General features: G+C 49.3%; 6 protein-coding genes across 6 annotated transcripts in view; 5 read left to right on the plus strand and 1 right to left on the minus strand.

The window, feature by feature from the left end:
• LOC129487373 (beta-defensin 103A) overlaps positions 1-23,627 on the minus strand; it is a 215,737-nt gene that overhangs the window by 93,497 nt on the left and 98,613 nt on the right. The gene's annotated exons all lie outside the window — the stretch shown is intronic.
• Positions 1,178-2,767, plus strand: LOC129487283 (ubiquitin carboxyl-terminal hydrolase 17-like protein 11). Its single transcript, XM_055287882.2, has one exon. It carries the CDS (start codon positions 1,178-1,180, stop codon positions 2,765-2,767), a length of 1,590 nt encoding a protein of 529 aa, XP_055143857.2.
• LOC129486977 (ubiquitin carboxyl-terminal hydrolase 17-like protein 22) lies at positions 5,950-7,539 on the plus strand. The gene has a single exon (XM_055287774.2). It carries the CDS (start codon positions 5,950-5,952, stop codon positions 7,537-7,539), a length of 1,590 nt encoding a protein of 529 aa, XP_055143749.2.
• Positions 10,718-12,338, plus strand: LOC129487224 (ubiquitin carboxyl-terminal hydrolase 17-like protein 22). Its single transcript, XM_055287837.2, has one exon. It carries the CDS (start codon positions 10,718-10,720, stop codon positions 12,305-12,307), a length of 1,590 nt encoding a protein of 529 aa, XP_055143812.2. The 3' UTR covers positions 12,308-12,338.
• Positions 15,486-17,075, plus strand: LOC134732200 (ubiquitin carboxyl-terminal hydrolase 17-like protein 22). The gene has a single exon (XM_063615133.1). It carries the CDS (start codon positions 15,486-15,488, stop codon positions 17,073-17,075), a length of 1,590 nt encoding a protein of 529 aa, XP_063471203.1.
• Positions 20,254-21,874, plus strand: LOC134736391 (ubiquitin carboxyl-terminal hydrolase 17-like protein 22). Its single transcript, XM_063637765.1, has one exon. The coding sequence runs from the start codon at positions 20,254-20,256 to the stop codon at positions 21,841-21,843; it is 1,590 nt and encodes a 529-aa protein (XP_063493835.1). The 3' UTR covers positions 21,844-21,874.

Genomic DNA, 23,627 nt, shown 5'->3' on the forward strand with positions numbered 1-23,627 from the left:
TCTACGGGGTAGTTTTCCTTGTTTGCTTCTGTCAAATTTACAACTTTTTATTTCATCCCTATCAATTGTTGATCCATTAGCACATAGCTATGAAAATATTATCACCCATGCTGTGAGATACGTTGTTGTTATGTTCATCATTTCTTTAATAAACCGAAGCTTTTAGTTGGGATACCTTCTGATTTCTCAAGTTTTTTCTTTCATGTTTTCTTAAACTGCCGTCGTACGTCCGAAACCACCGGCTATACATTCTCATGACTATTTTTCTTTTCTGGCAAACACAAATTTGGGGAATGTCATCGATTAGTCTCTCGGTGATTGCATGATTTCCCGAAAGTGTTTCACACTCTACATTGTGCGCTGAGTATCTCCTCAAACTTCAGTGCAGGTTTCTACCACTTGATGCTTTATTATTTGGGAAGCTAGCTTCGGCAAGAGCATTTCATGCAAAGACTTGCCTTGTTCCCCACTGGCAGGTAATTTCACTCGGATATAGAATCACTAGGCTGGACATGGAAAGATTATCGCTGGAAGGTCTATTTGATTCCACGTATCTCTCCTTTCTTATGAAGGAAAAAATACGCGGTGCTAATTACTAGAATTCATTGACTATTCTCAAGTCAGAAAGCGCACTTCTGACTTCTTGTCCTTCAATCGCTGAAAGGATGATGGTATCTGCCAAAAGCACGTACTTGGAAGTACATCCCAGCACAAACACACACACACACACACACGCACGCACACACACACACACACACACACGCACACACAGAGTTTCACAGGTAAAGATTTCTTCCCTGACATTGCTTTACCTATAATAAGGCAACTGTGTGGCCACTGTCCTAACCCGCTTACACTCATATTATATGTGCCTATCATCCTGAGGAGTAATTGGATTCAGGTGTTCTAGAAATCATGATGTGGGCTGTGTCTGTTGAATTCCCAGGAATGCAGGGGGACACACCCTGTGACTCATTCCTTAATTGAGTGCTGATATTTGATTGGTTTATCGTGAACCGGATGGGTGGGTGGGGTGTTCGGGGCTGGTGGAGATGAGTTATTTAAGGGCTGATGCGGCCAGAGGGCTCGTCGTTTGAAGACTCTCTCGGAAGAGATAGCGTCTCTCTGCAACCTGCGGTCCCAGCAGAGAAACCCTGTGATCCCTGTTCCAGGCGACATGGAGCACGACTCACTCTCCTCGGGGGGTGAGTGGCACTTCAACCGCTTTTCAAAACTCACATCTTCTCGGCCACATGCAGCTTTTGCTGAAATCCAGCGGACTTCTCTCCCTGAGAAGTCACCACTCTCATCTGAGACCCGTGTCCACCCCTGTGATGATTTGGCTCCTGTGGCAAGACAGCTTGCTCCCAGGGAGAAGCTTCCTCTGAGTAGCAGGGGACCTGCTGCGGTGGGGGCTGGGCTCCAGAATATGGGAAATACCTGCTACGTGAATGCTTCCCTGCAGTGCCTGACATACACACCGCCCCTTGCCAACTACATGCTGTCCCGGGAGCACTCTCAAACTTGTCATCGTCACAAGTGCTGCATGCTCTGTACTATGCAAGCTCACATCACACGGGCCCTCCACCGTCCGGGCCATGTCATCCAGCCCTCACAGGCATTGGCTGCTGGCTTCCATAGAGGCAAGCAGGAAGATGCCCATGAATTTCTCATGTTCACTGTGGATGCCATGAAAAAGGCATGCCTTCCCGGGCACAAGCAGGTAGATCCTCACCCTAAGGACACCACCCTCATCCACCAAATATTTGGAGGGTACTGGAGATCTCAAATCAAGTGTCTCCACTGCCAGGGCATTTCAGACACCTTTGACCCTTACCTGGACATCGCCCTGGATATCCAGGCAGCTCAGAGTGTGAAGCAAGCTTTGGAACAGTTGGTGAAGCCCGAAGAACTCAATGGAGAGAATGCCTATCATTGTGGTCTTTGTCTCCAGAAGGCGCCTGCCTCCAAGACGTTAACTTTACACACTTCTGCCAAGGTCCTCATCCTCGTATTGAAGAGATTCTCCGATGTCACGGGCAACAAACTTGCCAAGAATGTGCAATATCCTGAGTGCCTTGACATGCAGCCATACATGTCTCAGCACAACACAGGACCTCTTGTCTATGTCCTCTACGCTGTGCTGGTCCACGCTGGGTGGAGTTGTCACAACGGACATTACTTCTCTTATGTCAAAGCTCAAGAAGGCCAGTGGTATAAAATGGATGATGCCGAGGTCACTGCTTCTGGCATCACTTCTGTCCTGAGTCAACAGGCCTATGTCCTCTTTTATATCCAGAAGAGTGAATTGGAAAGACACAGTGAGGGTGTGTCAAGAGGCAGGGAACCAAGAGCCCTTGGCCCTGCAGACACAGACAGGCGAGCAACGCAAGGAGAGCTCAACAGAGACCCCTGCCTCCAGGCACCCGAGTTGGACGAGCACTCGGTGGAAAGAGACACTCAGGAAAGCACCTTAGACCACTGGAAATTCCTCCAAGAGCAAAACAAAACGAAGCCTGAGTTCAACGTCAGAAAAGTCGAAGGTACCCTGCCTCCCAACGTAGTTGTGATTCATCAATCAAAATACAAGTGTGGCACCAAAAACCATCATCCTGAACAGCAAAGCTCCCTGCTAAACCTCTCTTCGACGAACCCGACAGATCAGGAATCCATCAACACTGGCACACTCGCTTCTCGGCAAGGGAGGACCAGGAGATCCAAAGGGAAGAACAAACACAGCAACAGGGCTCTGCTTCTGTGCCAGTGATCTCAGTGGAAGTGCTGACCCACACGTAGGGGTGCACACACACACACACACACACACACACACACACACCCGGGCGCACACACACAGACACACACACACACAAATACAAGCACAAGCGCGCACGGAATCACACAGGCACCCACACAAACACCTACACCGTCAGTCCTACACAAAGCAATGAGGAGCCCAAGTATCTGCCTGTACAACGGGGACAACTGGATAGTGATGGCTGCGTCTCAGGATGAGCCCACACATGGGAAACATCAAGTTTTGGGGTCGTGAGTCTTCCCAACCTGTGGAGGGCCTCTCTGTGTGTTTGCGTTCACGGTAGATGACATTCAGTGTGCATTTCTAAACATGACATATTGACGTGTGGGTTTGCCTGTTAGGTTATTGCAGGGGACTGGGTTTACTATTTTCTCTTCGGGTGTGTTCCATCCGTCAGCTGTTGGTCGGCAGGATGAAGGTGAAATTATGCTAATGCGGGACATCTGTGGATCATTCTCGCCACCTTGAATAGTGGAAACTGGAATGCATTTGGAAGACAGGAAGGGTGTTCTTCGTTGGTACCCTGGCTCGCCGTTTTTACGTTGGTTTTTGAATGGACCTCAGGCGCCCTAGGACTTGTGCTCTCGGTGGAACCCACATAACGCCGGAAACTCACAGACCGACTTGCCTGTTTCACGGTGTCCACTTCCAACGAATTGAAATGAAAAATTTTCCCACGGGCATGTAAGTCGTTTGGAAGGAAGTCGTAGGGATAACAAAGGAAATCAAACACAGGAGTGTGTGTATTCAACTAAAACCACATCAGAAAGCCCTGAAGTAAATCTCATTTGGTGTGTTTACAAATGGCATTTGGGGAGATTGCAGGTCAGCCGTCCAGCTGCGAAAGCTGCATCTCTGAAGCACAGTCCCTGTCCTGTCATCAGACTTCTTTATCCGACGTGGTGTTTCAGTGGAAATGATTGCGGGAAATGGCCCCTTCCTTTTCTGTATTTGCTGATGAGATTTCACGGTCCCTTTCTCGTTAGGTGCAGTGACCAAAGTTGACCAACCCCTGAGGAAAGTTGTCCAGGGCACAACTCAGGGCTCCGTAGAACCACAGAATCTTGGGGGCAACCCTGCTCGAGCACCCAAGTGCGCATACCAACAGGGTCTCTGTGTGACGTTGTGTGAAAACTACAGTGTGATGAGCATGATTCGCAGACAGGTTATCGATTGGGATCACCTCTAAATCAGTTACGAGCATTAAAGGACACCGATGCCCAGGTCCCGCCTCCAGGAAGAAGACCCTCCAGCGTTTTGTGTGAAGCCACGGCATCTGGATTCCTCATGCTTCTGGGGATCATTCTCCTGGAAATGGTGGCTCCTTTCTCCCTGTGGAGCGTCTTTCTAAGCAGTGCTCCTTTCTTCCCCCAGGACGCTTTACGTCTGGCACGGGAAGCCTTCTGATTGAGCACGCCTGGCCTCATGAAAAGACAAGGGAAAGAAACGGGGCCAAAGGTCACAGTCCTCTCATTCCACCATCCTCCTTGAAACCATCCCAATTTCACGGGCCCAGAGGCCAGGGCTGTGTGTTTACACCTCGAGGCCTCGGCACCGGGCCTAAATTCTGCCCCGTTTCTTCCTGTCTAACACATTTTGGGAAAATCCCTAGAGCCAGGATCTTCATTCCTGCTAAGCTAGGGAGCCTGCAGACACACCCAAATTCTGTCCCTCTTAGTTCAGGGAACATGTCCACTTTCATCATCATTCAAATTTGCACCAAATGTGCTAACTGCAATTCCACCACACAATGCGTGACCACAAGTGGAGGCAACATCTCAGATCCTGAACAATTGACGCAAGAATCCATGAGATACACGGCTTATTTTTGCCTTTTCCCACTGAAACGGGGGCCAGTGTTAACAATGTTAGACAATCCTCTGTTTCACTCCCTGTTTTTAAATCTCTCCGATGGTTTCTTCTTGAGACACGGCCTCACTCCCGCCACCCGGGCTTTTCTACGGGGTAGTTTTCCTTGTTTGCTTCTGTCAAATTTACAACTTTTTATTTCATCCCTATCAATTGTTGATCCATTAGCACATAGCTATGAAAATATTATCACCCATGCTGTGAGATACGTTGTTGTTATGTTCATCATTTCTTTAATAAACCGAAGCTTTTAGTTGGGATACCTTCTGATTTCTCAAGTCTTTTCTTTCATGTTTTCTTAAACTGCCGTCGTACGTCCGAAACCACCGGCTATACATTCTCATGACTATTTTTCTTTTCTGGCAAACACAAATTTGGGGAATGTCATCGATTAGTCTCTCGGTGATTGCATGATTTCCCGAAAGTGTTTCACACTCTACATTGTGCGCTGAGTATCTCCTCAAACTTCAGTGCAGGTTTCTACCACTTGATGCTTTATTATTTGGGAAGCTAGCTTCGGCAAGAGCATTTCATGCAAAGACTTGCCTTGTTCCCCACTGGCAGGTAATTTCACTCGGATATAGAATCACTAGGCTGGACATGGAAAGATTATCGCTGGAAGGTCTATTTGATTCCACGTATCTCTCCTTTCTTATGAAGGAAAAAATACGCGGTGCTAATTACTAGAATTCATTGACTATTCTCAAGTCAGAAAGCGCACTTCTGACTTCTTGTCCTTCAATCGCTGAAAGGATGATGGTATCTGCCAAAAGCACGTACTTGGAAGTACATCCCAGCACAAACACACACACACACACACACGCACGCACACACACACACACACACACACGCACACACAGAGTTTCACAGGTAAAGATTTCTTCCCTGACATTGCTTTACCTATAATAAGGCAACTGTGTGGCCACTGTCCTAACCCGCTTACACTCATATTATATGTGCCTATCATCCTGAGGAGTAATTGGATTCAGGTGTTCTAGAAATCATGATGTGGGCTGTGTCTGTTGAATTCCCAGGAATGCAGGGGGACACACCCTGTGACTCATTCCTTAATTGAGTGCTGATATTTGATTGGTTTATCGTGAACCGGATGGGTGGGTGGGGTGTTCGGGGCTGGTGGAGATGAGTTATTTAAGGGCTGATGCGGCCAGAGGGCTCGTCGTTTGAAGACTCTCTCGGAAGAGATAGCGTCTCTCTGCAACCTGCGGTCCCAGCAGAGAAACCCTGTGATCCCTGTTCCAGGCGACATGGAGCACGACTCACTCTCCTCGGGGGGTGAGTGGCACTTCAACCGCTTTTCAAAACTCACATCTTCTCGGCCACATGCAGCTTTTGCTGAAATCCAGCGGACTTCTCTCCCTGAGAAGTCACCACTCTCATCTGAGACCCGTGTCCACCCCTGTGATGATTTGGCTCCTGTGGCAAGACAGCTTGCTCCCAGGGAGAAGCTTCCTCTGAGTAGCAGGGGACCTGCTGCGGTGGGGGCTGGGCTCCAGAATATGGGAAATACCTGCTACGTGAATGCTTCCCTGCAGTGCCTGACATACACACCGCCCCTTGCCAACTACATGCTGTCCCGGGAGCACTCTCAAACTTGTCATCGTCACAAGTGCTGCATGCTCTGTACTATGCAAGCTCACATCACACGGGCCCTCCACCGTCCGGGCCATGTCATCCAGCCCTCACAGGCATTGGCTGCTGGCTTCCATAGAGGCAAGCAGGAAGATGCCCATGAATTTCTCATGTTCACTGTGGATGCCATGAAAAAGGCATGCCTTCCCGGGCACAAGCAGGTAGATCCTCACCCTAAGGACACCACCCTCATCCACCAAATATTTGGAGGGTACTGGAGATCTCAAATCAAGTGTCTCCACTGCCAGGGCATTTCAGACACCTTTGACCCTTACCTGGACATCGCCCTGGATATCCAGGCAGCTCAGAGTGTGAAGCAAGCTTTGGAACAGTTGGTGAAGCCCGAAGAACTCAATGGAGAGAATGCCTATCATTGTGGTCTTTGTCTCCAGAAGGCGCCTGCCTCCAAGACGTTAACTTTACACACTTCTGCCAAGGTCCTCATCCTCGTATTGAAGAGATTCTCCGATGTCACGGGCAACAAACTTGCCAAGAATGTGCAATATCCTGAGTGCCTTGACATGCAGCCATACATGTCTCAGCAGAACACAGGACCTCTTGTCTATGTCCTCTACGCTGTGCTGGTCCACGCTGGGTGGAGTTGTCACAACGGACATTACTTCTCTTATGTCAAAGCTCAAGAAGGCCAGTGGTATAAAATGGATGATGCCGAGGTCACTGCTTCTGGCATCACTTCTGTCCTGAGTCAACAGGCCTATGTCCTCTTTTATATCCAGAAGAGTGAATTGGAAAGACACAGTGAGGGTGTGTCAAGAGGCAGGGAACCAAGAGCCCTTGGCCCTGCAGACACAGACAGGCGAGCAACGCAAGGAGAGCTCAACAGAGACCCCTGCCTCCAGGCACCCGAGTTGGACGAGCACTCGGTGGAAAGAGACACTCAGGAAAGCACCTTAGACCACTGGAAATTCCTCCAAGAGCAAAACAAAACGAAGCCTGAGTTCAACGTCAGAAAAGTCGAAGGTACCCTGCCTCCCAACGTAGTTGTGATTCATCAATCAAAATACAAGTGTGGCACCAAAAACCATCATCCTGAACAGCAAAGCTCCCTGCTAAACCTCTCTTCGACGAACCCGACAGATCAGGAATCCATCAACACTGGCACACTCGCTTCTCGGCAAGGGAGGACCAGGAGATCCAAAGGGAAGAACAAACACAGCAGCAGGGCTCTGCTTCTGTGCCAGTGATCTCAGTGGAAGTGCTGACCCACACGTAGGGGTGCACACACACACACACACACACACACACACACCCGGGCGCACACACACAGACACACACACACAAATACACCCACAAGCGCGCACGGAATCACACAGGCACCCACACAAACACCTACACCGTCAGTCCTTCACAAAGCAATGAGGAGCCCAAGTATCTGCCTGTACAACGGGGACAACTGGATAGTGATGGCTGCGTCTCAGGATGAGCCCACACATGGGAAACATCAAGTTTTGGGGTCGTGAGTCTTCCGAACCTGTGGAGGGCCTCTCTGTGTGTTTGCGTTCACGGTAGATGACATTCAGTGTGCATTTCTAAACATGACATATTGACGTGTGGGTTTGCCTGTCAGGTTATTGCAGGGGACTGGGTTTACTATTTTCTCTTCGGGTGTGTTCCATCCGTCAGCTGTTGGTCGGCAGGATGAAGGTGAAATTATGCTGATGCGGGACATCTGTGGATCATTCTCGCCACCTTGAATAGTGGAAACTGGAATGCATTTGGAAGACAGGAAGGGTGTTCTTCGTTGGTACCCTGGCTCGCCGTTTTTACGTTGGTTTTTGAATGGACCTCAGGCGCCCTAGGACTTGTGCTCTCGGTGGAACCCACATAACGCCGGAAACTCACAGACCGACTTGCCTGTTTCACGGTGTCCACTTCCAACGAATTGAAATGAAAAATTTTCCCACGGGCATGTAAGTCGTTTGGAAGGAAGTCGTAGGGATAACAAAGGAAATCAAACACAGGAGTGTGTGTATTCAACTAAAACCACATCCGAAAGCCCTGAAGTAAATCTCATTTGGTGTGTTTACAAATGGCATTTGGGGAGATTGCAGGTCAGGCGTCCAGCTGCGAAAGCTGCATCTCTGAAGCACAGTCCCTGTCCTGTCATCAGACTTCTTTATCCGACGTGGTGTTTCAGTGGAAATGATTGCGGGAAATGGCCCCTTCCTTTTCTGTATTTGCTGATGAGATTTCACGGTCCCTTTCTCGTTAGGTGCAGTGACCAAAGTTGACCAACCCCTGAGGAAAGTTGTCCAGGGCACAACTCAGGGCTCCGTAGAACCACAGAATCTTGGGGGCAACCCTGCTCGAGCACCCAAGTGCGCATACCAACAGGGTCTCTGTGTGACGTTGTGTGAAAACTACAGTGTGATGAGCATGATTCGCAGACAGGTTATCGATTGGGATCACCTCTAAATCAGTTATGAGCATTAAAGGACACCCATGCCCAGGTCCCGCCTCCAGGAAGAAGACCCTCCAGCGTTTTGTGTGAAGCCACGGCATCTGGATTCCTCATGCTTCTGGGGATCATTCTCCTGGAAATGGTGGCTCCTTTCTCCCTGTGGAGCGTCTTTCTAAGCAGTGCTCCTTTCTTCCCCCAGGACGCTTTACGTCTGGCACGGGAAGCCTTCTGATTGAGCACGCCTGGCCTCATGAAAAGACAAGGGAAAGAAACGGGGCCAAAGGTCACAGTCCTCTCATTCCACCATCCTCCTTGAAACCATCCCAATTTCACGGGCCCAGAGGCCAGGGCTGTGTGTTTACACCTCGAGGCCTCGGCACCGGGCCTAAATTCTGCCCCGTTTCTTCCTGTCTAACACATTTTGGGAAAATCCCTAGAGCCAGGATCTTCATTCCTGCTAAGCTAGGGAGCCTGCAGACACACCCAAATTCTGTCCCTTTTAGTTCAGGGAACATGTCCACTTTCATCATCATTCAAATTTGCACCAAATGTGCTAACTGCAATTCCACCACACAATGCGTGACCACAAGTGGAGGCAACATCTCAGATCCTGAACAATTGACGCAAGAATCCATGAGATACACGGCTTATTTTTGCCTTTTCCCACTGAAACGGGGGCCAGTGTTAACAATGTTAGACAATCCTCTGTTTCACTCCCTGTTTTTAAATCTCTCCGATGGTTTCTTCTTGAGACACGGCCTCACTCCCGCCACCCGGGCTTTTCTACGGGGTAGTTTTCCTTGTTTGCTTCTGTCAAATTTACAACTTTTTATTTCATCCCTATCAATTGTTGATCCATTAGCACATAGCTATGAAAATATTATCACCCATGCTGTGAGATACGTTGTTGTTATGTTCATCATTTCTTTAATAAACCGAAGCTTTTAGTTGGGATACCTTCTGATTTCTCAAGTTTTTTCTTTCATGTTTTCTTAAACTGCCGTCGTACGTCCGAAACCACCGGCTATACATTCTCATGACTATTTTTCTTTTCTGGCAAACACAAATTTGGGGAATGTCATCGATTAGTCTCTCGGTGATTGCATGATTTCCCGAAAGTGTTTCACACTCTACATTGTGCGCTGAGTATCTCCTCAAACTTCAGTGCAGGTTTCTACCACTTGATGCTTTATTATTTGGGAAGCTAGCTTCGGCAAGAGCATTTCATGCAAAGACTTGCCTTGTTCCCCACTGGCAGGTAATTTCACTCGGATATAGAATCACTAGGCTGGACATGGAAAGATTATCGCTGGAAGGTCTATTTGATTCCACGTATCTCTCCTTTCTTATGAAGGAAAAAATACGCGGTGCTAATTACTAGAATTCATTGACTATTCTCAAGTCAGAAAGCGCACTTCTGACTTCTTGTCCTTCAATCGCTGAAAGGATGATGGTATCTGCCAAAAGCACGTACTTGGAAGTACATCCCAGCACAAACACACACACACACACACACACGCACGCACACACACACACACACACACACGCACACACAGAGTTTCACAGGTAAAGATTTCTTCCCTGACATTGCTTTACCTATAATAAGGCAACTGTGTGGCCACTGTCCTAACCCGCTTACACTCATATTATATGTGCCTATCATCCTGAGGAGTAATTGGATTCAGGTGTTCTAGAAATCATGATGTGGGCTGTGTCTGTTGAATTCCCAGGAATGCAGGGGGACACACCCTGTGACTCATTCCTTAATTGAATGCTGATATTTGATTGGTTTATCGTGAACCGGATGGGTGGGTGGGGTGTTCGGGGCTGGTGGAGATGAGTTATTTAAGGGCTGATGCGGCCAGAGGGCTCGTCGTTTGAAGACTCTCTCGGAAGAGATAGCGTCTCTCTGCAACCTGCGGTCCCAGCAGAGAAACCCTGTGATCCCTGTTCCAGGCGACATGGAGCACGACTCACTCTCCTCGGGGGGTGAGTGGCACTTCAACCGCTTTTCAAAACTCACATCTTCTCGGCCACATGCAGCTTTTGCTGAAATCCAGCGGACTTCTCTCCCTGAGAAGTCACCACTCTCATCTGAGACCCGTGTCCACCCCTGTGATGATTTGGCTCCTGTGGCAAGACAGCTTGCTCCCAGGGAGAAGCTTCCTCTGAGTAGCAGGGGACCTGCTGCGGTGGGGGCTGGGCTCCAGAATATGGGAAATACCTGCTACGTGAATGCTTCCCTGCAGTGCCTGACATACACACCGCCCCTTGCCAACTACATGCTGTCCCGGGAGCACTCTCAAACTTGTCATCGTCACAAGTGCTGCATGCTCTGTACTATGCAAGCTCACATCACACGGGCCCTCCACCGTCCGGGCCATGTCATCCAGCCCTCACAGGCATTGGCTGCTGGCTTCCATAGAGGCAAGCAGGAAGATGCCCATGAATTTCTCATGTTCACTGTGGATGCCATGAAAAAGGCATGCCTTCCCGGGCACAAGCAGGTAGATCCTCACCCTAAGGACACCACCCTCATCCACCAAATATTTGGAGGGTACTGGAGATCTCAAATCAAGTGTCTCCACTGCCAGGGCATTTCAGACACCTTTGACCCTTACCTGGACATCGCCCTGGATATCCAGGCAGCTCAGAGTGTGAAGCAAGCTTTGGAACAGTTGGTGAAGCCCGAAGAACTCAATGGAGAGAATGCCTATCATTGTGGTCTTTGTCTCCAGAAGGCGCCTGCCTCCAAGACGTTAACTTTACACACTTCTGCCAAGGTCCTCATCCTCGTATTGAAGAGATTCTCCGATGTCACGGGCAACAAACTTGCCAAGAATGTGCAATATCCTGAGTGCCTTGACATGCAGCCATACATGTCTCAGCAGAACACAGGACCTCTTGTCTATGTCCTCTACGCTGTGCTGGTCCACGCTGGGTGGAGTTGTCACAACGGACATTACTTCTCTTATGTCAAAGCTCAAGAAGGCCAGTGGTATAAAATGGATGATGCCGAGGTCACTGCTTCTGGCATCACTTCTGTCCTGAGTCAACAGGCCTATGTCCTCTTTTATATCCAGAAGAGTGAATTGGAAAGACACAGTGAGGGTGTGTCAAGAGGCAGGGAACCAAGAGCCCTTGGCCCTGCAGACACAGACAGGCGAGCAACGCAAGGAGAGCTCAACAGAGACCCCTGCCTCCAGGCACCCGAGTTGGACGAGCACTCGGTGGAAAGAGACACTCAGGAAAGCACCTTAGACCACTGGAAATTCCTCCAAGAGCAAAACAAAACGAAGCCTGAGTTCAACGTCAGAAAAGTCGAAGGTACCCTGCCTCCCAACGTAGTTGTGATTCATCAATCAAAATACAAGTGTGGCACCAAAAACCATCATCCTGAACAGCAAAGCTCCCTGCTAAACCTCTCTTCGACGAACCCGACAGATCAGGAATCCATCAACACTGGCACACTCGCTTCTCGGCAAGGGAGGACCAGGAGATCCAAAGGGAAGAACAAACACAGCAACAGGGCTCTGCTTCTGTGCCAGTGATCTCAGTGGAAGTGCTGACCCACACGTAGGGGTGCACACACACACACACACACACACACACACCCGGGCGCACACACACAGACAGACACACACACAAATACAACCACAAGCGGGCACGGAATCACACAGGCACCCACACAAACACCTACACCGTCAGTCCTACACAAAGCAATGAGGAGCCCAAGTATCTGCCTGTACAACGGGGACAACTGGATAGTGATGGCTGCGTCTCAGGATGAGCCCACACATGGGAAACATCAAGTTTTGGGGTCGTGAGTCTTCCCAACCTGTGGAGGGCCTCTCTGTGTGTTTGCGTTCACGGTAGATGACATTCAGTGTGCATTTCTAAACATGACATATTGACGTGTGGGTTTGCCTGTCAGGTTATTGCAGGGGACTGGGTTTACTATTTTCTCTTCGGGTGTGTTCCATCCGTCAGCTGTTGGTCGGCAGGATGAAGGTGAAATTATGCTGATGCGGGACATCTGTGGATCATTCTCGCCACCTTGAATAGTGGAAACTGGAATGCATTTGGAAGACAGGAAGGGTGTTCTTCGTTGGTACCCTGGCTCGCCGTTTTTACGTTGGTTTTTGAATGGACCTCAGGCGCCCTAGGACTTGTGCTCTCGGTGGAACCCACATAACGCCGGAAACTCACAGACCGACTTGCCTGTTTCACGGTGTCCACTTCCAACGAATTGAAATGAAAAATTTTCCCACGGGCATGTAAGTCGTTTGGAAGGAAGTCGTAGGGATAACAAAGGAAATCAAACACAGGAGTGTGTGTATTCAACTAAAACCACATCCGAAAGCCCTGAAGTAAATCTCATTTGGTGTGTTTACAAATGGCATTTGGGGAGATTGCAGGTCAGGCGTCCAGCTGCGAAAGCTGCATCTCTGAAGCACAGTCCCTGTCCTGTCATCAGACTTCTTTATCCGACGTGGTGTTTCAGTGGAAATGATTGCGGGAAATGGCCCCTTCCTTTTCTGTATTTGCTGATGAGATTTCACGGTCCCTTTCTCGTTAGGTGCAGTGACCAAAGTTGACCAACCCCTGAGGAAAGTTGTCCAGGGCACAACTCAGGGCTCCGTAGAACCACAGAATCTTGGGGGCAACCCTGCTCGAGCACCCAAGTGCGCATACCAACAGGGTCTCTGTGTGACGTTGTGTGAAAACTACAGTGTGATGAGCATGATTCGCAGACAGGTTATCGATTGGGATCACCTCTAAATCAGTTATGAGCATTAAAGGACACCCATGCCCAGGTCCCGCCTCCAGGAAGAAGACCCTCCAGCGTTTTGTGTGAAGCCACGGCATCTGGATTCCTCATGCTTCTGGGGATCATTCTCCTGGAAATGGTGGCTCCTTTCTCCCTGTGGAGCGTCTTTCTAAGCAGTGCTCCTTTCTTCCCCCAGGACGCTTTACGTCTGGCACGGGAAGCCTTCTGATTGAGCACGCCTGGCCTCATGAAAAGACAAGGGAAAGAAACGGGGCCAAAGGTCACAGTCCTCTCATTCCACCATCCTCCTTGAAACCATCCCAATTTCACGGGCCCAGAGGCCAGGGCTGTGTGTTTACACCTCGAGGCCTCGGCACCGGGCCTAAATTCTGCCCCGTTTCTTCCTGTCTAACACATTTTGGGAAAATCCCTAGAGCCAGGATCTTCATTCCTGCTAAGCTAGGGAGCCTGCAGACACACCCAAATTCTGTCCCTCTTAGTTCAGGGAACATGTCCACTTTCATCATCATTCAAATTTGCACCAAATGTGCTAACTGCAATTCCACCACACAATGCGTGACCACAAGTGGAGGCAACATCTCAGATCCTGAACAATTGACGCAAGAATCCATGAGATACACGGCTTATTTTTGCCTTTTCCCACTGAAACGGGGGCCAGTGTTAACAATGTTAGACAATCCTCTGTTTCACTCCCTGTTTTTAAATCTCTCCGATGGTTTCTTCTTGAGACACGGCCTCACTCCCGCCACCCGGGCTTTTCTACGGGGTAGTTTTCCTTGTTTGCTTCTGTCAAATTTACAACTTTTTATTTCATCCCTATCAATTGTTGATCCATTAGCACATAGCTATGAAAATATTATCACCCATGCTGTGAGATACGTTGTTGTTATGTTCATCATTTCTTTAATAAACCGAAGCTTTTAGTTGGGATACCTTCTGATTTCTCAAGTTTTTTCTTTCATGTTTTCTTAAACTGCCGTCGTACGTCCGAAACCACCGGCTATACATTCTCATGACTATTTTTCTTTTCTGGCAAACACAAATTTGGGGAATGTCATCGATTAGTCTCTCGGTGATTGCATGATTTCCCGAAAGTGTTTCACACTCTACATTGTGCGCTGAGTATCTCCTCAAACTTCAGTGCAGGTTTCTACCACTTGATGCTTTATTATTTGGGAAGCTAGCTTCGGCAAGAGCATTTCATGCAAAGACTTGCCTTGTTCCCCACTGGCAGGTAATTTCACTCGGATATAGAATCACTAGGCTGGACATGGAAAGATTATCGCTGGAAGGTCTATTTGATTCCACGTATCTCTCCTTTCTTATGAAGGAAAAAATACGCGGTGCTAATTACTAGAATTCATTGACTATTCTCAAGTCAGAAAGCGCACTTCTGACTTCTTGTCCTTCAATCGCTGAAAGGATGATGGTATCTGCCAAAAGCACGTACTTGGAAGTACATCCCAGCACAAACACACACACACACACACACACGCACGCACACACACACACACACACACACGCACACACAGAGTTTCACAGGTAAAGATTTCTTCCCTGACATTGCTTTACCTATAATAAGGCAACTGTGTGGCCACTGTCCTAACCCGCTTACACTCATATTATATGTGCCTATCATCCTGAGGAGTAATTGGATTCAGGTGTTCTAGAAATCATGATGTGGGCTGTGTCTGTTGAATTCCCAGGAATGCAGGGGGACACACCCTGTGACTCATCCCTTAATTGAGTGCTGATATTTGATTGGTTTATCGTGAACCGGATGGGTGGGTGGGGTGTTCGGGGCTGGTGGAGATGAGTTATTTAAGGGCTGATGCGGCCAGAGGGCTCGTCGTTTGAAGACTCTCTCGGAAGAGATAGCGTCTCTCTGCAACCTGCGGTCCCAGCAGAGAAACCCTGTGATCCCTGTTCCAGGCGACATGGAGCACGACTCACTCTCCTCGGGGGGTGAGTGGCACTTCAACCGCTTTTCAAAACTCACATCTTCTCGGCCACATGCAGCTTTTGCTGAAATCCAGCGGACTTCTCTCCCTGAGAAGTCACCACTCTCATCTGAGACCCGTGTCCACCCCTGTGATGATTTGGCTCCTGTGGCAAGACAGCTTGCTCCCAGGGAGAAGCTTCCTCTGAGTAGCAGGGGACCTGCTGCGGTGGGGGCTGGGCTCCAGAATATGGGAAATACCTGCTACGTGAATGCTTCCCTGCAGTGCCTGACATACACACCGCCCCTTGCCAACTACATGCTGTCCCGGGAGCACTCTCAAACTTGTCATCGTCACAAGTGCTGCATGCTCTGTACTATGCAAGCTCACATCACACGGGCCCTCCACCGTCCGGGCCATGTCATCCAGCCCTCACAGGCATTGGCTGCTGGCTTCCATAGAGGCAAGCAGGAAGATGCCCATGAATTTCTCATGTTCACTGTGGATGCCATGAAAAAGGCATGCCTTCCCGGGCACAAGCAGGTAGATCCTCACCCTAAGGACACCACCCTCATCCACCAAATATTTGGAGGGTACTGGAGATCTCAAATCAAGTGTCTCCACTGCCAGGGCATTTCAGACACCTTTGACCCTTACCTGGACATCGCCCTGGATATCCAGGCAGCTCAGAGTGTGAAGCAAGCTTTGGAACAGTTGGTGAAGCCCGAAGAACTCAATGGAGAGAATGCCTATCATTGTGGTCTTTGTCTCCAGAAGGCGCCTGCCTCCAAGACGTTAACTTTACACACTTCTGCCAAGGTCCTCATCCTCGTATTGAAGAGATTCTCCGATGTCACGGGCAACAAACTTGCCAAGAATGTGCAATATCCTGAGTGCCTTGACATGCAGCCATACATGTCTCAGCAGAACACAGGACCTCTTGTCTATGTCCTCTACGCTGTGCTGGTCCACGCTGGGTGGAGTTGTCACAACGGACATTACTTCTCTTATGTCAAAGCTCAAGAAGGCCAGTGGTATAAAATGGATGATGCCGAGGTCACTGCTTCTGGCATCACTTCTGTCCTGAGTCAACAGGCCTATGTCCTCTTTTATATCCAGAAGAGTGAATTGGAAAGACACAGTGAGGGTGTGTCAAGAGGCAGGGAACCAAGAGCCCTTGGCCCTGCAGACACAGACAGGCGAGCAACGCAAGGAGAGCTCAACAGAGACCCCTGCCTCCAGGCACCCGAGTTGGACGAGCACTCGGTGGAAAGAGACACTCAGGAAAGCACCTTAGACCACTGGAAATTCCTCCAAGAGCAAAACAAAACGAAGCCTGAGTTCAACGTCAGAAAAGTCGAAGGTACCCTGCCTCCCAACGTAGTTGTGATTCATCAATCAAAATACAAGTGTGGCACCAAAAACCATCATCCTGAACAGCAAAGCTCCCTGCTAAACCTCTCTTCGACGAACCCGACAGATCAGGAATCCATCAACACTGGCACACTCGCTTCTCGGCAAGGGAGGACCAGGAGATCCAAAGGGAAGAACAAACACAGCAGCAGGGCTCTGCTTCTGTGCCAGTGATCTCAGTGGAAGTGCTGACCCACACGTAGGGGTGCACACACACACACACACACACACACACACCCGGGCGCACACACACAGACACACACACACACAAATACAACCACAAGCGCGCACGGAATCACACAGGCACCCACACAAACACCTACACCGTCAGTCCTACACAAAGCAATGAGGAGCCCAAGTATCTGCCTGTACAACGGGGACAACTGGATAGTGATGGCTGCGTCTCAGGATGAGCCCACACATGGGAAACATCAAGTTTTGGGGTCGTGAGTCTTCCGAACCTGTGGAGGGCCTCTCTGTGTGTTTGCGTTCACGGTAGATGACATTCAGTGTGCATTTCTAAACATGACATATTGACGTGTGGGTTTGCCTGTCAGGTTATTGCAGGGGACTGGGTTTACTATTTTCTCTTCGGGTGTGTTCCATCCGTCAGCTGTTGGTCGGCAGGATGAAGGTGAAATTATGCTGATGCGGGACATCTGTGGATCATTCTCGCCACCTTGAATAGTGGAAACTGGAATGCATTTGGAAGACAGGAAGGGTGTTCTTCGTTGGTACCCTGGCTCGCCGTTTTTACGTTGGTTTTTGAATGGACCTCAGGCGCCCTAGGACTTGTGCTCTCGGTGGAACCCACATAACGCCGGAAACTCACAGACCGACTTGCCTGTTTCACGGTGTCCACTTCCAACGAATTGAAATGAAAAATTTTCCCACGGGCATGTAAGTCGTTTGGAAGGAAGTCGTAGGGATAACAAAGGAAATCAAACACAGGAGTGTGTGTATTCAACTAAAACCACATCCGAAAGCCCTGAAGTAAATCTCATTTGGTGTGTTTACAAATGGCATTTGGGGAGATTGCAGGTCAGGCGTCCAGCTGCGAAAGCTGCATCTCTGAAGCACAGTCCCTGTCCTGTCATCAGACTTCTTTATCCGACGTGGTGTTTCAGTGGAAATGATTGCGGGAAATGGCCCCTTCCTTTTCTGTATTTGCTGATGAGATTTCACGGTCCCTTTCTCGTTAGGTGCAGTGACCAAAGTTGACCAACCCCTGAGGAAAGTTGTCCAGGGCACAACTCAGGGCTCCGTAGAACCACAGAATCTTGGGGGCAACCCTGCTCGAGCACCCAAGTGCGCATACCAACAGGGTCTCTGTGTGACGTTGTGTGAAAACTACAGTGTGATGAGCATGATTCGCAGACAGGTTATCGATTGGGATCACCTCTAAATCAGTTATGAGCATTAAAGGACACCCATGCCCAGGTCCCGCCTCCAGGAAGAAGACCCTCCAGCGTTTTGTGTGAAGCCACGGCATCTGGATTCCTCATGCTTCTGGGGATCATTCTCCTGGAAATGGTGGCTCCTTTCTCCCTGTGGAGCGTCTTTCTAAGCAGTGCTCCTTTCTTCCCCCAGGACGCTTTACGTCTGGCACGGGAAGCCTTCTGATTGAGCACGCCTGGCCTCATGAAAAGACAAGGGAAAGAAACGGGGCCAAAGGTCACAGTCCTCTCATTCCACCATCCTCCTTGAAACCATCCCAATTTCACGGGCCCAGAGGCCAGGGCTGTGTGTTTACACCTCGAGGCCTCGGCACCGGGCCTAAATTCTGCCCCGTTTCTTCCTGTCTAACACATTTTGGGAAAATCCCTAGAGCCAGGATCTTCATTCCTGCTAAGCTAGGGAGCCTGCAGACACACCCAAATTCTGTCCCTCTTAGTTCAGGGAACATGTCCACTTTCATCATCATTCAAATTTGCACCAAATGTGCTAACTGCAATTCCACCACACAATGCGTGACCACAAGTGGAGGCAACATCTCAGATCCTGAACAATTGACGCAAGAATCCATGAGATACACGGCTTATTTTTGCCTTTTCCCACTGAAACGGGGGCCAGTGTTAACAATGTTAGACAATCCTCTGTTTCACTCCCTGTTTTTAAATCTCTCCGATGGTTTCTTCTTGAGACACGGCCTCACTCCCGCCACCCGGGCTTTTCTACGGGGTAGTTTTCCTTGTTTGCTTCTGTCAAATTTACAACTTTTTATTTCATCCCTATCAATTGTTGATCCATTAGCACATAGCTATGAAAATATTATCACCCATGCTGTGAGATACGTTGTTGTTATGTTCATCATTTCTTTAATAAACCGAAGCTTTTAGTTGGGATACCTTCTGATTTCTCAAGTTTTTTCTTTCATGTTTTCTTAAACTGCCGTCGTACGTCCGAAACCACCGGCTATACATTCTCATGACTATTTTTCTTTTCTGGCAAACACAAATTTGGGGAATGTCATCGATTAGTCTCTCGGTGATTGCATGATTTCCCGAAAGTGTTTCACACTCTACATTGTGCGCTGAGTATCTCCTCAAACTTCAGTGCAGGTTTCTACCACTTGATGCTTTATTATTTGGGAAGCTAGCTTCGGCAAGAGCATTTCATGCAAAGACTTGCCTTGTTCCCCACTGGCAGGTAATTTCACTCGGATATAGAATCACTAGGCTGGACATGGAAAGATTATCGCTGGAAGGTCTATTTGATTCCACGTATCTCTCCTTTCTTATGAAGGAAAAAATACGCGGTGCTAATTACTAGAATTCATTGACTATTCTCAAGTCAGAAAGCGCACTTCTGACTTCTTGTCCTTCAATCGCTGAAAGGATGATGGTATCTGCCAAAAGCACGTACTTGGAAGTACATCCCAGCACAAACACACACACACACACACACACGCACGCACACACACACACACACACACACGCACACACAGAGTTTCACAGGTAAAGATTTCTTCCCTGACATTGCTTTACCTATAATAAGGCAACTGTGTGGCCACTGTCCTAACCCGCTTACACTCATATTATATGTGCCTATCATCCTGAGGAGTAATTGGATTCAGGTGTTCTAGAAATCATGATGTGGGCTGTGTCTGTTGAATTCCCAGGAATGCAGGGGGACACACCCTGTGACTCATTCCTTAATTGAGTGCTGATATTTGATTGGTTTATCGTGAACCGGATGGGTGGGTGGGGTGTTCGGGGCTGGTGGAGATGAGTTATTTAAGGGCTGATGCGGCCAGAGGGCTCGTCGTTTGAAGACTCTCTCGGAAGAGATAGCGTCTCTCTGCAACCTGCGGTCCCAGCAGAGAAACCCTGTGATCCCTGTTCCAGGCGACATGGAGCACGACTCACTCTCCTCGGGGGGTGAGTGGCACTTCAACCGCTTTTCAAAACTCACATCTTCTCGGCCACATGCAGCTTTTGCTGAAATCCAGCGGACTTCTCTCCCTGAGAAGTCACCACTCTCATCTGAGACCCGTGTCCACCCCTGTGATGATTTGGCTCCTGTGGCAAGACAGCTTGCTCCCAGGGAGAAGCTTCCTCTGAGTAGCAGGGGACCGGCTGCGGTGGGGGCTGGGCTCCAGAATATGGGAAATACCTGCTACGTGAATGCTTCCCTGCAGTGCCTGACATACACACCGCCCCTTGCCAACTACATGCTGTCCCGGGAGCACTCTCAAACTTGTCATCGTCACAAGTGCTGCATGCTCTGTACTATGCAAGCTCACATCACACGGGCCCTCCACCGTCCGGGCCATGTCATCCAGCCCTCACAGGCATTGGCTGCTGGCTTCCATAGAGGCAAGCAGGAAGATGCCCATGAATTTCTCATGTTCACTGTGGATGCCATGAAAAAGGCATGCCTTCCCGGGCACAAGCAGGTAGATCCTCACCCTAAGGACACCACCCTCATCCACCAAATATTTGGAGGGTACTGGAGATCTCAAATCAAGTGTCTCCACTGCCAGGGCATTTCAGACACCTTTGACCCTTACCTGGACATCGCCCTGGATATCCAGGCAGCTCAGAGTGTGAAGCAAGCTTTGGAACAGTTGGTGAAGCCCGAAGAACTCAATGGAGAGAATGCCTATCATTGTGGTCTTTGTCTCCAGAAGGCGCCTGCCTCCAAGACGTTAACTTTACACACTTCTGCCAAGGTCCTCATCCTCGTATTGAAGAGATTCTCCGATGTCACGGGCAACAAACTTGCCAAGAATGTGCAATATCCTGAGTGCCTTGACATGCAGCCATACATGTCTCAGCAGAACACAGGACCTCTTGTCTATGTCCTCTACGCTGTGCTGGTCCACGCTGGGTGGAGTTGTCACAACGGACATTACTTCTCTTATGTCAAAGCTCAAGAAGGCCAGTGGTATAAAATGGATGATGCCGAGGTCACTGCTTCTGGCATCACTTCTGTCCTGAGTCAACAGGCCTATGTCCTCTTTTATATCCAGAAGAGTGAATTGGAAAGACACAGTGAGGGTGTGTCAAGAGGCAGGGAACCAAGAGCCCTTGGCCCTGCAGACACAGACAGGCGAGCAACGCAAGGAGAGCTCAACAGAGACCCCTGCCTCCAGGCACCCGAGTTGGACGAGCACTCGGTGGAAAGAGACACTCAGGAAAGCACCTTAGACCACTGGAAATTCCTCCAAGAGCAAAACAAAACGAAGCCTGAGTTCAACGTCAGAAAAGTCGAAGGTACCCTGCCTCCCAACGTAGTTGTGATTCATCAATCAAAATACAAGTGTGGCACCAAAAACCATCATCCTGAACAGCAAAGCTCCCTGCTAAACCTCTCTTCGACGAACCCGACAGATCAGGAATCCATCAACACTGGCACACTCGCTTCTCGGCAAGGGAGGACCAGGAGATCCAAAGGGAAGAACAAACACAGCAACAGGGCTCTGCTTCTGTGCCAGTGATCTCAGTGGAAGTGCTGACCCACACGTAGGGGTGCACACACACACACACACACACACACACACCCGGGCGCACACACACAGACAGACACACACACAAATACAACCACAAGCGCGCACGGAATCACACAGGCACCCACACAAACACCTACACCGTCAGTCCTACACAAAGCAATGAGGAGCCCAAGTATCTGCCTGTACAACGGGGACAACTGGATAGTGATGGCTGCGTCTCAGGATGAGCCCACACATGGGAAACATCAAGTTTTGGGGTCGTGAGTCTTCCCAACCTGTGGAGGGCCTCTCTGTGTGTTTGCGTTCACGGTAGATGACATTCAGTGTGCATTTCTAAACATGACATATTGACGTGTGGGTTTGCCTGTCAGGTTATTGCAGGGGACTGGGTTTACTATTTTCTCTTCGGGTGTGTTCCATCCGTCAGCTGTTGGTCGGCAGGATGAAGGTGAAATTATGCTGATGCGGGACATCTGTGGATCATTCTCGCCACCTTGAATAGTGGAAACTGGAATGCATTTGGAAGACAGGAAGGGTGTTCTTCGTTGGTACCCTGGCTCGCCGTTTTTACGTTGGTTTTTGAATGGACCTCAGGCGCCCTAGGACTTGTGCTCTCGGTGGAACCCACATAACGCCGGAAACTCACAGACCGACTTGCCTGTTTCACGGTGTCCACTTCCAACGAATTGAAATGAAAAATTTTCCCACGGGCATGTAAGTCGTTTGGAAGGAAGTCGTAGGGATAACAAAGGAAATCAAACACAGGAGTGTGTGTATTCAACTAAAACCACATCCGAAAGCCCTGAAGTAAATCTCATTTGGTGTGTTTACAAATGGCATTTGGGGAGATTGCAGGTCAGGCGTCCAGCTGCGAAAGCTGCATCTCTGAAGCACAGTCCCTGTCCTGTCATCAGACTTCTTTATCCGACGTGGTGTTTCAGTGGAAATGATTGCGGGAAATGGCCCCTTCCTTTTCTGTATTTGCTGATGAGATTTCACGGTCCCTTTCTCGTTAGGTGCAGTGACCAAAGTTGACCAACCCCTGAGGAAAGTTGTCCAGGGCACAACTCAGGGCTCCGTAGAACCACAGAATCTTGGGGGCAACCCTGCTCGAGCACCCAAGTGCGCATACCAACAGGGTCTCTGTGTGACGTTGTGTGAAAACTACAGTGTGATGAGCATGATTCGCAGACAGGTTATCGATTGGGATCACCTCTAAATCAGTTATGAGCATTAAAGGACACCCATGCCCAGGTCCCGCCTCCAGGAAGAAGACCCTCCAGCGTTTTGTGTGAAGCCACGGCATCTGGATTCCTCATGCTTCTGGGGATCATTCTCCTGGAAATGGTGGCTCCTTTCTCCCTGTGGAGCGTCTTTCTAAGCAGTGCTCCTTTCTTCCCCCAGGACGCTTTACGTCTGGCACGGGAAGCCTTCTGATTGAGCACGCCTGGCCTCATGAAAAGACAAGGGAAAGAAACGGGGCCAAAGGTCACAGTCCTCTCATTCCACCATCCTCCTTGAAACCATCCCAATTTCACGGGCCCAGAGGCCAGGGCTGTGTGTTTACACCTCGAGGCCTCGGCACCGGGCCTAAATTCTGCCCCGTTTCTTCCTGTCTAACACATTTTGGGAAAATCCCTAGAGCCAGGATCTTCATTCCTGCTAAGCTAGGGAGCCTGCAGACACACCCAAATTCTGTCCCTCTTAGTTCAGGGAACATGTCCACTTTCATCATCATTCAAATTTGCACCAAATGTGCTAACTGCAATTCC

The sequence above is a fragment of the Symphalangus syndactylus genome, chromosome 1 (assembly GCF_028878055.3).
Source record: "Symphalangus syndactylus isolate Jambi chromosome 1, NHGRI_mSymSyn1-v2.1_pri, whole genome shotgun sequence".
Lineage (NCBI taxonomy): Eukaryota > Metazoa > Chordata > Mammalia > Primates > Hylobatidae > Symphalangus > Symphalangus syndactylus.

Coding starts and splice junctions, on each gene's coding strand:
- LOC129486977 (XM_055287774.2), top strand. CDS start 5,950: ATGGAGCACGACTCACTCTCCTCGGGGGGTGAGTGGCACTTCAACCGC.
- LOC129487283 (XM_055287882.2), top strand. CDS start 1,178: ATGGAGCACGACTCACTCTCCTCGGGGGGTGAGTGGCACTTCAACCGC.
- LOC134736391 (XM_063637765.1), top strand. CDS start 20,254: ATGGAGCACGACTCACTCTCCTCGGGGGGTGAGTGGCACTTCAACCGC.
- LOC134732200 (XM_063615133.1), top strand. CDS start 15,486: ATGGAGCACGACTCACTCTCCTCGGGGGGTGAGTGGCACTTCAACCGC.
- LOC129487224 (XM_055287837.2), top strand. CDS start 10,718: ATGGAGCACGACTCACTCTCCTCGGGGGGTGAGTGGCACTTCAACCGC.